This window comes from Pelodiscus sinensis, chromosome 9 (genome assembly GCF_049634645.1).
Source record: "Pelodiscus sinensis isolate JC-2024 chromosome 9, ASM4963464v1, whole genome shotgun sequence".
Lineage (NCBI taxonomy): Eukaryota > Metazoa > Chordata > Testudines > Trionychidae > Pelodiscus > Pelodiscus sinensis.
In genome coordinates this window covers 34233276-34247049 of record NC_134719.1, presented here as the reverse complement: position 1 = coordinate 34247049, position 13774 = coordinate 34233276, and the positions used below count along the sequence as shown (strand labels likewise).

Genomic DNA, 13774 nt, shown 5'->3' with positions numbered 1-13774 from the left:
AGCACTGGAAACTTTGAAGTATGGTGAGCACACTTCAGAGCAGGCAGCACACCTGGGCATGAGTTCCGTGAGCAATATGAGCTCCAGTTCCCATGGGTGCAGACAAGCACCAACATGGAGCGTGCAGGAGATCTTGGACCTCACTGGCGTGTGGGAGAGGATTCTGTTCACACACTGCTCTGAATCAGCAATGAAATGCAGATATCTATAGGTTGATTGCAAAGTCCATTGTGGAGAAAGGACACGCCAAGGATATCCAGCAGTGCCATGCGAAAATAAAGGAGCCAAGCCAGCCCTACCAAAAGACAAAGGAGGCAAATGGATGGTCTGGAGCTTTGCCACAAACATGTCACTTCTGCAAGCAACTGCATTCGATCCTGGGGGGACCCAACCAGTTTCCCAAGCCAGATCATAGACTCCTCCCAAGACATGCAGGGCAGCTACATGGAGCGTAGTGGTGGTGGAGCAGGAAGAGAAGAATGGTCAACAGGCGAATGGGGCAACTGATGTGACAGAGAGCCAAGAACTTTTTATAACCCTGGAGACAGTCTCTTTCTCCCAGGACATCTCACAATCGGGCACTGATCCCAGGGAGAGCACTTCTAGTGAGTTCACATTCTTTATCTTGCTACAACTGGGATAAGGCAGTTAGGTGTGATGTGTGGTGTACTCTATGCCTATACAGCGAAGGGGGCCCGGAAAAGACTGTTAACGTGTCTGGAGATGGAGTGGGAATCCTCCCTGCACATCTCCATAAACCGGTCAGACAGGAACTCTTTAATCCTTCTCACAAGGTTTCTGGGGAGGCCTGCCTTATTCCACCCTGCATGGTGGGACACCTTCCCACACCAAGGCACCAGAATGTAGCCTGGCAGCACAAGGACCAGGTTTTTGGCCACATTCAGTCAGCATCAGTTCCCCATCTCTGTGTGAGAGATTTGGAAAAGACAGATATCTCACATGACAACCTGGATGAAGAAGGGGAAGCTATTAGTTGCTGCCTCTTCTGCTAACCTCTCTTTGTCCATCCCCAGTGAAGCATGGCTTCAGTCCCTGCCCCGCTTTCTGTCCTCCCACCCACAAGCTCCTGTGGGAAAGGGGAAAGTAGCATTTTCCTGGCAAGTGGAGTATGCCAGACACAGAGGAGTGCTGCATGAGCCGCCATCCTGTCTCCCTGGCACAACCACCCAGACCCTGCCCACCCTACCATCAGCAGAATCATGCCCTGGAAGGTCCCTTACTATGCCTGCTACGAAACAGAGCCTTGAAAACTCTGTTGTGTATCTGCTATATAGTGGCTGCTTTAAAGCATAACTGTGGACTTGCACAGAACACATCCCTATTGTCTTCAGAGAGACCTTCACTGCAAGTTAACAGATTAAGTTTTAAGCTCCACAATATATTTCCTATATAACGTGTGCTCTTGTAACAGTGGTAAGCCAGCTTCACACTCCTTCGGCTCCATCAGGTGTCCACCTTGCACAAATCCAAAGGTGTAAACAGACAGGGGAAGACATGTTCAAGGAGCAAATCCTGCCCCTGTATAAAACTATGGTACGCCCACATCTTGAATACTGTGTACAGATGTGGTCTCCTCACCTCAAAAAAGATATTTTGGCCTTGGAAAGAGTTCAGAAAAGGGCAACTAAAATTATTAGGGGTTTGGAGCGGGTCCCATATGAGGAGAGGTTAAAGCGACTGGGACTATTCAGTTTAGAAAAGAGGAGACTGAGGGGGGAATATGATAGAGGTATATAAAATCATGAGTGGTGTGGAGAGGGCCGATAAAGAAAAGTTATTTATTAGTTCCCTAAATAGACGAACTAGAGGACACCAAATGAAATTAATGGGTAGCAGGTTTAAAACGAATAAAAGAAAGTTCTTCTTCACACAGCATGTAGTCAACCTGTGGAACTCCTTGCCAGAGGAGGTTGTGAAGGCTAGGACTATAATAGAGTTTAAAGAGAAGCTAGGTAATTTCATGGAGGCTAGGTCCATAAAAGGCTATTAGCCAGGGGATAAAATGGTGTCCTTGGCCTCTGTTTTTCAGAGGCTGGAGAGAGATGGCAGGAGACAAATCACTCAATCATTGTCTTCGGTCCACCCTCTCTGGGGCACCTGGTGCTGGTCACTGTCAGTCGACAGAATACTGGGCTAGAAGGACCTTTGGTCTGACCCAGTACGGCCGTTCTTATGTTCTTATGTAAATGCAATCCACTCATTTGGACAGGGAGCGCGTAACCAAGTGGAAAATACAATACTGGAGGAGATGCAGGCAGAGCGTCAGGAAAGGCAAGCATGCAGGGAACTGCAAGTAAAGAACCACAAGACTGTCTTCTTGTCCTTGACAGGTGTGATGGACTGCATGGCAGCTTTCCAAAATGCGTAACTGGACTGGCTTCTCTCGCCCACAATGTGGACCAACTGCCTCCTTCCCCAGTGACCTTAGGACATGGTGGGGGGAATTCAAGGACAGCCTAACACTCAACCTGCAGGGAAGTGCTGTGAAGAAAAAAGGCTGTCCTTGCATTTCTGATCCTCCTCCCCCAAAGGATCCCACCATGGGCTCCTTTTCTGTCCCTGCTGTGTTCCCTAAATAAAAACGCATTATTTCTGAACAACAGTCTCTTTATTGCTTGTATTGCAGAAATGTGGGGGAGGGGGGAGAAATTACAGTCACACAATGCAGGGACACACTGAGAGCAACTTGCATAACTCTAAAAACTGACCATTCAAAAAACTTTCTTTCAAAAGCCTTTCTGAATTGCACTACCCCACGCTGTGCTCTCCTTATTACCCTGGCGTCTGGCTGCTCAAAATCTCTTGCTAGGAGCTCTGCCTCATTCTGTCCCTCCCGCACCCTGACAGATAATTTCCCATTGGCTGCTACCATAAAAGTAACGCTGCATTTGCTGAGGTTTGATTTAGTCAGAAGACTCCTAAACTTTCCTTTTAAATGTCCAAAAACACATTTCACCACCTATAGTTGAACTGCTCTTTACTGTGGTCCAAAGTGGCCACGTATGGCTTCATGAGCCATGGGATCAAGGGGTAGGCTAGGTCGCCAAGGATCACTATTGGTATTTCCACCTCTCCAATTCTAATTTTCTGGTCTGTAAAGAAAGTTCCAGTTTGCATCAGCAACTCTGTAGCAGAACAGTATTGATTGTTTTGGCTACCTGGATCACAGCAGCCTCCACTGTAGATTTCCCCACTCTAAATTGATTCCCAACTGACTGGTAGTTGTCTGGCATTGCAATCTTCCCCAGGGAAATTGCCACACGCTTCTCCACTGTCAGAGCGGGTCTTGTTAGGATGTTCCTACACTTCAGAGTGGGGGGAAAGTCATTCGCAAAGTTCCATAAAAGCGGCCTTGTGCATATGGAAGTTTTGCAGCTACTGCTAATCGTCCCATAGTTGCATCACTACATGGTCCCACCAGTCTGTGCTTGTCTGATGGCACCAGAACGGTCGTTCCACTGTATCTATAGGATCGAATGCCGGCATCATTTCCAATTCGCTCAGTTCAAGGGCTTACACGAACAGCATGTCCATAGTCTCCCAAGATTTGTCCTCTTGCTGATATACCATGCATATGCTCTCAACGTACTCCTCCATTAGGCATGCCGAGGTGAACATCATCACCACAATGCTTTGATGCATAATAGGATTGACCAAGGGGTTCATGTTTGCACTGCCATGGTGACTGCATAGGTACCTGGGCCAAAAAGGGTGCAAAAAGTCTGTTTCCTGTTGATCTTAAGCCAGGGGGAAGGAGTAGACGAGCGCATTATGGGACGCAGACAACATGAACCCGGAACCACCTGCTGCACAGTTTTGGTCTCAGCATGCAGTGGGAGCATAACCCAGAATGCAAAGTAGTGCAGGCTCTGTGAGATAGCTACCCACAGTGCATCGCTCTCAAAGTCCTAGTGGGGATACACTACTTCAAACTATGTTGAATTCTTGTGCACAGTGGGGACATGGACCTTCAACTTTACAAAATCTTGTGGCAAGAACTTCACCTTAATAAATCTGACTTTCTCTCATAGTGAAGACATGGCCTCAGTCTTCTCTTTTCCCAACAACACAAAACCAGTTCTTTTAATCTTCCCTTGTAGGTCATGTTTTCTCAACCTTTAATCACTTCTGTTGTTCCTCTCTCAACCTTCTCCAATTTGTCCACATCTTTCCCAAAATGTGGCACCTAAAACTAGACCCAATGCTCTAGTAGAGGCCTAATCATTACAGAGTACAGCAGAAGTGTCTTTCTTACAACACTCCTGCTTACAAAACTCCCAGAATGTTTGCTTTTGTTGCAACAGTGTCACACTGTTGACTCATATTTAGCTTCTGGTCTCTGATACCCCTAGATCTGTTTCTGCTGTACTCCTTCCTAGACCGTCGTCTCCCATTTTGAAAGTGTGAAACTGATTGTTCCTTCCTAAGTGGAGTACTTTGCGTTTGTCCTCATTGAATTTCATCCTATTTACGTCAGACCATTTCTCCAGTTTGTCCAGACATTTTTATTTATAATCCTAATCTCCAAAGAACTTGCAACCCCTCTCTGCTTTGGTATCATTTGCAAACTTTATATAACTTGACATTAACTTAATATGTTCATCTCAAAACTCTTGAATTTTCAACTTTCAAAAGCTGACCAGAAATACTTGAAAAATATATGTCCATGAAATGTATTATACAAGTATACAACACATCTGTATACAATCCTCAACAACAATGGTCTCCAACCTTTATAAGCACAAGATCATTTTTTGAATTTAAGTGCAATCCAAGAGCAACCTCAAATCCAAATACCCTTGCCCCATCTCCTTTGTGCACCTTCTCCCTCCCTCCCCCCATCCTCCCTCACTTTCACCAGGCTGGGGCAGAGGATTGGGGTGCAGACTCTGGCCTTAGCCTAAAGGATTTGGAGTGTGAGAAGGGCTCTGAGTTGAGCCTGGGGCAGGCAATTGGGGTACTAGAGGAGGTTCTAACTGCAGGCTCCAGAAGGGCGTTTGGATGCAGGGTTGCTCAGGCCTAGGGCAGGGGCTTGAGGTGCAGGAGGAGGTTCATGACTTGCGTAGGGGTTTGGGATATGGGCTCCAGATGCATCCTGCTTACCTCAGGTGGCTCCTGGGTGGTGGAGCAGTGGGGCTAAGGCACCACTCTCAAAAGCAGCAAACAAATCTCTACTCCTGTTGTGCCCCCTCTCTGCTCTGTAGAGCTAGGATACAGGGTGGGAGAAGGGGGCACCTTGACATCAGCACCCTCCTCTCCTTCCCCTGCACAGCAAACAGGAGGCTCCCGGGTAAACAGATCTAAAGCAAAGGGCAGGAAATGCGCAACAGTAGGAGTGAAGGGGCAGCTTAAGTGCCAGCACTTGATAGTGGCCAAACCAGTCAGGATCACCTGTCAGAGGCTCCAAGATCCCGATCTATTCGTTGGTGACCACTGTCCAACAACATAAAGCTACATGTCAATGAGAAACATTCTAAGGAATTTAGTATATGTTTAACTGATAACAGTGGAATACTACATTTTTTCTGCTACAGTTTACAAACTGTGCCTACTTCATTGCTGTTACACAAATAGGTACCTGATCCAGCAGTACTTATTTCATTAGTAATTCCATTTAACTTGATGGAATTATGAAGAAGAGTGTAGGAATTGTACAGCCCAGCCTAGCACCTTTGTTGTTAACAGAATGATTCTTTGTTATTAAACATTTCAATGATTTTACTTATAAAAATTTCTTTCCCCTCAACCCAGGCATTTTAGTTCACAAAGTTGTGTGAAAGCTGAAAGATATACACGTACCTTTTGAAAAAAATTGCAGTAGTCTCGTTTGAGAATATAGATAGCTACTTCTTTCAGTCCGTCAAGCCCATACATATCAGCAATTCTCAGTATTCGACTGAAGTAAAAGCAGTAATGATAGGATTAATAATATCACTAATCAACCAGGATGTCCACATTTTTTGCTTACAAAATAGTTTACAAACAAAATTACTTTTGCCCTACCCTTTTCTTATTCCTAGTCAGAAGTTTCTATACACCATTGTATAGAGATTAAGTATAAGCACACAGTACTTGTCTAGAACAATGGCTTTCAACCTGTTGTCTGCAGACCATTCCGGGTATGCAGACTATGTCTAAGAAATGTCTCCATTCAACATTTTTAAGGGTTTGCAAATGATAAAAGGTTAAAAATCACTGTTCTAGAATGCTCCAAAATACAGTGTTCAAACAGAAGCTAGCTAAGAAATAAAATAAAATACCCACAACATAGAGTGAGCTTCTAGAACTGCTTGCTGAATCTCACTGAATTTTTACAAGGCTTTCAGAACCCCTCGAGGGCAAGTTCTCTTTTCTAGCTGCTGCAGTAGGATGATTATGCATTTCATGGCTGCCCACTACAAAGGTGATATATGACCTTATGGATGTGGTCTGGCATCTGAGTATTACATCAGTAATGAGTTATTTCCAAACAACAGAAAAGCATAGTGAACAAACTATAAAACTACTAATTTTGTAAAATAATTAATATCTCTATGTGGCGGCTTATTCCACGCAAGGATTTGTAGGGGCCATTTTAAATACATTTTCATGTAATCTTGGGGGAATAAAACTTTGAACAACAAATGATTTAAGCCACTCAAAAATTATGTTCTTGACATCTATTAACACACTTAAGAATGGCTCTTATATAACAGATTACAATGAACACCCCGAAACTCCTATTTACTGTATGGGATCCTAATGCTGTAATATTGTATGTTAAGGCATGTATACACTAGGAAATTATTTTGAAATAACTTATTTCAAAATAATAACTCCTGAAATAACAATTTTGAAATAGCATGTCCATGCTACAGGAAAGCCTCAAAATTAGTCCAAGGCAGGCTCCACTATTGTGGACATGCTATCTCAACAAAGAGCCCCAGAAAGCAACGGGGAGTAATTAGTTTGATGACTCTAGGGAGTAGTTATTTTGAAACTGCAGCAATGGAGTGTCCACACTACCGTTATCTCAAAATAACTATTTTGAAATAAGTGTTAAGTCTCAGAAAGCAGAAGTTACTATTTTGAAATAATTTTCTAGTGTAGACCAGGACTCAGTAACATCCAAACAAAATGTAATGCTTAGTAAACTAAGCATGTATCTAAGTTTGTGAACAAACCTTACCTACCTGAAACCACTCCACTACAATTCAAAAGACATATAATCCCCAATGAGTAACAGAACTAGTGCAATTCTAAAGAAAAAAATTGGGAAAGAGGAGATAACATAGAAAATTAACCCACAGCGTGTGTTCTCTTGCACACTGAGAGCTATGGAAAATAGTTCCAATCAGTGCAATAACTGAGGAACATTTTGGGAGTGGATCCAGTGCATCCATGATTTTGCAGATGCCAAAAGCCTCCTGAATTACCAGCCACAGAGTGGCTCCAATACAGCCTGTTACCTTAATGGAGGGGTTCTATCCCATTCTAAATATCTAAAAATTTTCCTAGAGCTGTCCAGCTATCTACTCAAGAGAGGGTTTAGACCAAACATTTTTAAAAGATTGCCTGCAAGTATTTCATGTTGCTGTTCAACTACTTTCTGTGGATCTATTATTTTACAAACAATGAGATCTCTCACTAATTAAAAAAGTTATTTCAATATTACATTCTGAATATTTGTTACAAAATATCATTTTGTGTTGTCCAGATCACTGAAAGCTGAGTAAAAGCAGAATGTACAGCACAAAGTGTCATATTATTTTAGCATAATAGGCTATACTTTGTTTTCCAAACATTTTTCTCTCCATCTAATATTCTACAGGGCTACTGAATAAATAACAAGATATTCTCTAAAAATACATTATTTTTGTAATTTCCTCAAAATATATTTAGGTGCAATGATGATTATATTCGACACCTTTGTTTTATTTATACTACATGATGCATTTCCTATTTGAATCTGAATTGAGAAAAAGCAGAATAGGCACAAAGTTCAATTAAAAATAATAAAAGTTGACATATACCCAGCATCAGCTTTGTGTGGGAAGTCCAGCATTCCTCCATATATAAAATACAATATGACACTCATTTCTACATGGGTTATGCTGCAAAATAGAAAGAAAAATCACTACAAGAGACATGTTCAAAAGAAAATCTATTCCTGACATTTTATAAATCAGAAGGAAGATGCATCATCTCTAAAAAAACATGGAAAGGAAAGGAAATAATAAAATTAGAGAGACAAGGCTGGTAAGGTAATATCTTTTATAGGACCATCTTCCGCTGGGGAGAGAAACAAGCTTTCAAGCTTACCCAAAGCTCTTCTTTCAGGTCCAATTAAAGATACAACCTCACCAACCTTGTCTGCCTAATGTCCTAGGATTAACACAGCTACAAAAACGCATTATTTCTGAACAACAGTCGATGACACTTCAACTTGTGAGTAATTTCACTAATGTGAGCAGTCCAACAGAAGCTTCACAATGCTGTAAATCTTTGTGACTAAAGTTATAACCATCTTAAAACTACTTCTTACTGCGATTCATACCACAGGTGACCTTCCCAAGTCTGGCACTATCTGGTCCATCTATATCCATGGTCCAACATGATTTTAGTTAGCTGGATGTCCACTTATCATGGGTGTGACCAAGTTTCCCATGGTCCCATATTTTGTTTACAGTCACCAGTCTTGGCTCTCAGTGTTCTGTGCTGTTATTTAGCTCTAATTTATCACTTAATGTCTTCTAAGAGCTCACTAAGCAGTGGAAGTGTTGGTAATTCTGCTAGACAATACTGACCTCCTGTGATTTGGCAAATTCTTTGGTTCAACACTGGTCAGGTCCTGAGAGTTCCAGACTAGAGATGTTCAGCCTCTAGTTCTCTAAACTAGAAATTATGTATACTGATATCCTGTATGCAAAGCATCCTTAAGACATATCACTAGTCAACACTTCATTTATAATGTTAACTGAACACATTTAACAGAATTTCAGAATAACAATTTTGTTTTATGGGTTTCTTAAATCTACAAGTATATTTAAACTTTACTTTTCATAAAAATTCATTATGTGTACCACAGTACACATATCTCAAAATACTCAAAGTTTCTATGGGCTTGATTTTCTGCCATTGCAGGCAACAGAAATTTTACTGTTAAAGTCAATGGTAACATAATTTATATTGGTGAACACATTTTTCAGAATATTAATCCTAATCTTAAAATCTAATTCCCAAAACACCCAGGTGCCATGCCTATTAGTATAAATGGGAACAATTCATACATGTTAATGAGACATTTCTTTAAGAATTAGACATATTGAAGCAACAGACAGTGATGACTAAAAACAAGGAAAAAATTGGTTGCAACATGCTAAGCAGCAAAATCAACACAGTTGTCTGTCTCTACATTAGCACACAAGATAGCCATAAAAACAGCAAGAAAAGATTTCCCTGCTGTCTTGACAGCTGTTATCGTAAGCAGCATTTGTATTATTTCAGAATAAGCCATATGCACTTATTCATAAGTGTTTATAGAGACAACATGAAAATCTGCACAAAGCAGAAGACTGAACTTGAAAAGGTAGTAGTAGTACAATAAGATCTAGTTAGATGTTAATACCTGGAAACCATGAGATATTAATTAGACATGAACATGCTTGTAAAAAGATTAAACAATATTCAGGAGAATACTGAAAAATAATGACTGAAATTCCTTAGCTATCCAGGAAGATGAAGATCAATTACTAGGGAGCAGGGTGAGGGGAAAGTACAAAACTAAGATTTTGTCATTTGATTTTTTTTAAACAATTCACTATATAGCATAAAAGATATACTTCCGATAAATGTATAGCAACTGCTTTAGTAGGTTTAAAAAATAAAAAGAGTCAGAACAAACCTCCTTTGTGATATCATAGCAATGTTATTAAAATAGGAAACTAAAATGAGGAAAAACCAGTGGAGAATTGCTCAGTTAAGCCATTTTATAACAAGGCAAAGTATATACATATTCTAACATTGTATAATAAACATGATTGTTTATAAAGAAAAGTGGATCTGAATGACCTGAATTCCAGTTCACTTTCCAATATTTTATAGAGCATTGAAGTTAATGAATATTAGGGTCACTTTGTAATTCATTATATATTGTGATAACATTTACTAATATTTTATGGAAATCTTAAACAATTATATATATTATATAAATTTTGAGGTGTTAAAGGGAACAGAACAGACATTCCCAGAGACACCAAAGTCCCTGATTTATCTATACAATATGTAACAAGACTCTAGAAGAGTTTTACTTGCTCTACACTAGCAGCAATGTTGTTCTGAGCATTTGTGGACAAAATGTTTCCAGCCATGAATGATTCAATTTCCTAGTGTACAATGATCCTGAATCATATTGGTTAAAAATGACCTACAAAATGAATAATTGATTTGCTTTTATATCCAAAGTGTGCATCGGGCTTTAACATACAAAGAGCTATGAAAATGTATGTGACAGTTCAGCTGTATAGAATACATTTTTGACACATAAAGGAGGTTAAACAGGGAAGGAGTGCTGTAGGACACTAAAATGTGTATTATGGAAAGGGTAACTCCCTCCCCCCCATTGATAAATTTAGGACAAACATTAAAACCACTCTACTAAACAAGTCAAAATATTACTCCAGATATTTATCACATTGAAGAAAAAAAAAGGTACCACAGCAGATTAATATAGATTGCTTTGTATGCAGCCTGGTTGCTGCATTTTTGCAGTGATTTTAAATTGCCTACCTTTGCTCCCATATGACTTGCAAAAGCTATGCTTACCCTTGAAGAGTGATGTGCTCTTGGGAGCTTTCAGCCCAACTTCCACTCAGCATAGCAGCAAAGTAACTAGACCTGGCACATAAAATGGCCCTGAGAGGAAAAAAAAACAAGCAGTATTTCACTACATACAAATGTTCGTTACAAGAAAAAAACCTTAGATGAGATTGATTTAGATCTTTGCCCCTTACACATCAAGATCTCTCTGTACCTTACATACCTTTTTCTCCCAGTATCTTTGGCAACTCATCTCAGGATCTTATAATAATGAGGAAAATTAATACCACACTGAAAATTCTCAATTAAAGTTAGTTTCTAGTACACCTTTTGATTTCTTCTGTTTTATATTAATATTATTGCCACATGATTTATCTGTTCTTCCACAAGGGAAAGTGGGATAGATCTTTTAAAGGCACAAGTTTGTAGCTTGTAATATATTACAACATAACACTAAATTCAAATTCTTTATATAACAATACTTCTGGCAGTTAGGTCTGGTACCTCTTGCAGATACTCATTGAAAATTGATTTTAATAAAAATGTTTATGAAAGATATAGCTAAAGCTTCAGTAAATCCAGAGTATCGACCTATCTTCTATCAAAAGGTATGTTTCAGACAATTCTAATATTGTTCGAATAAAATGGGACGTGCTTCCTACATGAATACAAGAAAAGCTATACCTTATTTTAGGGCTGTCAAGCAATTAAAAATTAATTATGATTAATCCCACCGTTAAACAATATTAAAATACAATTTATTTAAATATTTTTTTGATAATTTCTACATTTTCAAATATACTGATTTCAATTACAACACAGAATGCAAAGTGTCCAATGCTCATTTTATGCTTGATTACAAATATTTGCACTGTAAAAAAATAAAACAAATAGTATTTTCAGTTCAATACAAATATTGTACTGTACCTAATACAAATATTGTACTGTATTCTCTTTATAATGAAAATTGAACTTACAAATGTAGAACTATGTACAAAAAAATAACTGCTTTAAAAAAAAAAAAAAAAAGTAAAACTTTGGAGCCTGTGAGTTTACTCAGTCTTATTTCTTGGTCAGCTCAGACAAACAAATTTGTTTAAATAAGCCAGAGAAAATGCTGCCTGATTCTTATTTACAATGTTACCTGAAAGTAAGAAAAGACATTTGCAACACACTGTTGTTGCGAGTGTCGCAGATATTTACGTGCCAGATGCACTAAAGAATCATACGTCTCTTTATGCTTCAAACACCATTCCAAAGGACATCTGTCCATACTGATGATGGATTCTGCTCAATAATGATCCAAAGCAGTGCTGACTGACGCATATTCACATAAAGTTGACATTTATTAAATATTTTGGGATATTTTTCTACATTTTTCAAATATATTAGTTTCAATTACAACATATGGTACAGTGTACACTAATATGTACACTAATATGGTCAACGTACAAGGTACAAATATTTACACTAAAATTGATAAAAAAATAATATTTTTCAGTTCTCTTCATATAAGCATTGTAGTGCAATCTTTTTATTGTAAAAGTTTCCACTTACAACAAATATGGCCAAGGTACAATATTTGTACACTAGTACAAATAATTGCAATATAATTAGTTGTACAATCCTAGATTATGTGAGTGGGTGCAGAGAGGCAGAAATATCGAGAGATAAAGGAGTAGAAATTGCTTCCTGATCCCAACTCATGATTAGGGTACTTCATCATCTGAGTCAGGTGCCACCAGCAGCAGGTTGATTTTCATTTTTGGTGGTTCTGGTTCTGTAGTTTCTGCATTGGAGTGCTGCTCTTTTAAGACATCTGAAAGCATGCCCCCAACTCAGATTTTGGAAGGCACTTCACGTTGTCAGCTCTTGGGTCAAGTGCCATATTACTGTATATATTTGTGTATGCTGTACTATGTGCTATAATTGAAACTCGTACCTATCTGTGGAAATCTCACATTGGTTCCTTTGTGTTTTGTCAAATCTCTAGTGAAAATATTTTTTAAATGAACAACATATGCTGGGTCATCATACAAGACTGCTATAACATGAGATAATTGGCAGAATGTGGGTTAAACAGAGCAGGAAGCAGACAATTCTCCCACAATGAGTGCACTCACAAATTTAATTTAAAAAAAAATAAGCATCATCAATATGGAAACAGGTCTTCTGGAATGGTGATCAAAGCATGAAGGGGTATATGAATGTTTGGTATATCTGGCATGTAAATACCTACAATGCCAGCTACAGAAGTGCCATGTGAATGCCTATTCTCACTTTATAATGACATTGTAAATACGAAGCAGGCAGCATTATCTCCCATAAATGTAAACAAATTTCTCTCTCTTAGCTATTTGCTGAACAAGAAGTAGGACAGAGTGAACTTGCAGGTTCTAAAATTTTACATTGTTTTATTTTCTAGTACAGTTATCAAACAAAAAAAATCTACATTTGTAAGTTGCAACATATTGTACATTAGTGTACAAATATTGTACCTTGGCCATATTTGTTGTAAGTGGAAACTTTTACGATAAAGAGACTGCACTACAATACTTGTCTGAAGATAACTGAAAAATACTATTTATCATCAATTTTACAGTGTAAATATTGGTATGTTGGCCATATTAGTGTACATATTAGTGTATGCTGTACTATATGTTGTAATTGAAACTAATGTATTTGAAAAACGTAGAAAAATATCCCAAAATATATAATAAATGTCAACGTGTATTCTACTGTTAAACAATGTGATTAAAACGGTGACAAATCACAATTTTTTCATTTAATCATATGAATTAACTGAAATTAATTGAAAAGGCCTACTTTATTTCCTTTTAGCCTATAGCAGCCTCCTTTCCTAGGCTCAGAAGAATAACGGGGAGTAAATCAGCCTATTTGATTTATTCCACTCCATCCCATTAAAAAAAAAAAACAAACCAAATCATTCATCCAA

General features: G+C 38.8%; 1 protein-coding gene across 2 annotated transcripts in view; it reads right to left on the bottom strand.

Annotated features, from left to right (window-relative positions):
• BTBD8 (BTB domain containing 8) overlaps positions 1 to 13774 on the bottom strand; it is a 79680-nt gene that overhangs the window by 32404 nt on the left and 33502 nt on the right. For both annotated transcript variants that reach the window (XM_075936527.1, XM_075936526.1), the window contains 3 exons: positions 10825 to 10914; positions 8034 to 8114; positions 5821 to 5917 (listed from right to left, as the gene is read on the bottom strand). In XM_075936527.1, coding sequence (XP_075792642.1) covers positions 5821 to 5917; positions 8034 to 8114; positions 10825 to 10914 — 268 coding nt within the window. The remainder of the gene's footprint in view (positions 1 to 5820; positions 5918 to 8033; positions 8115 to 10824; positions 10915 to 13774) is intronic.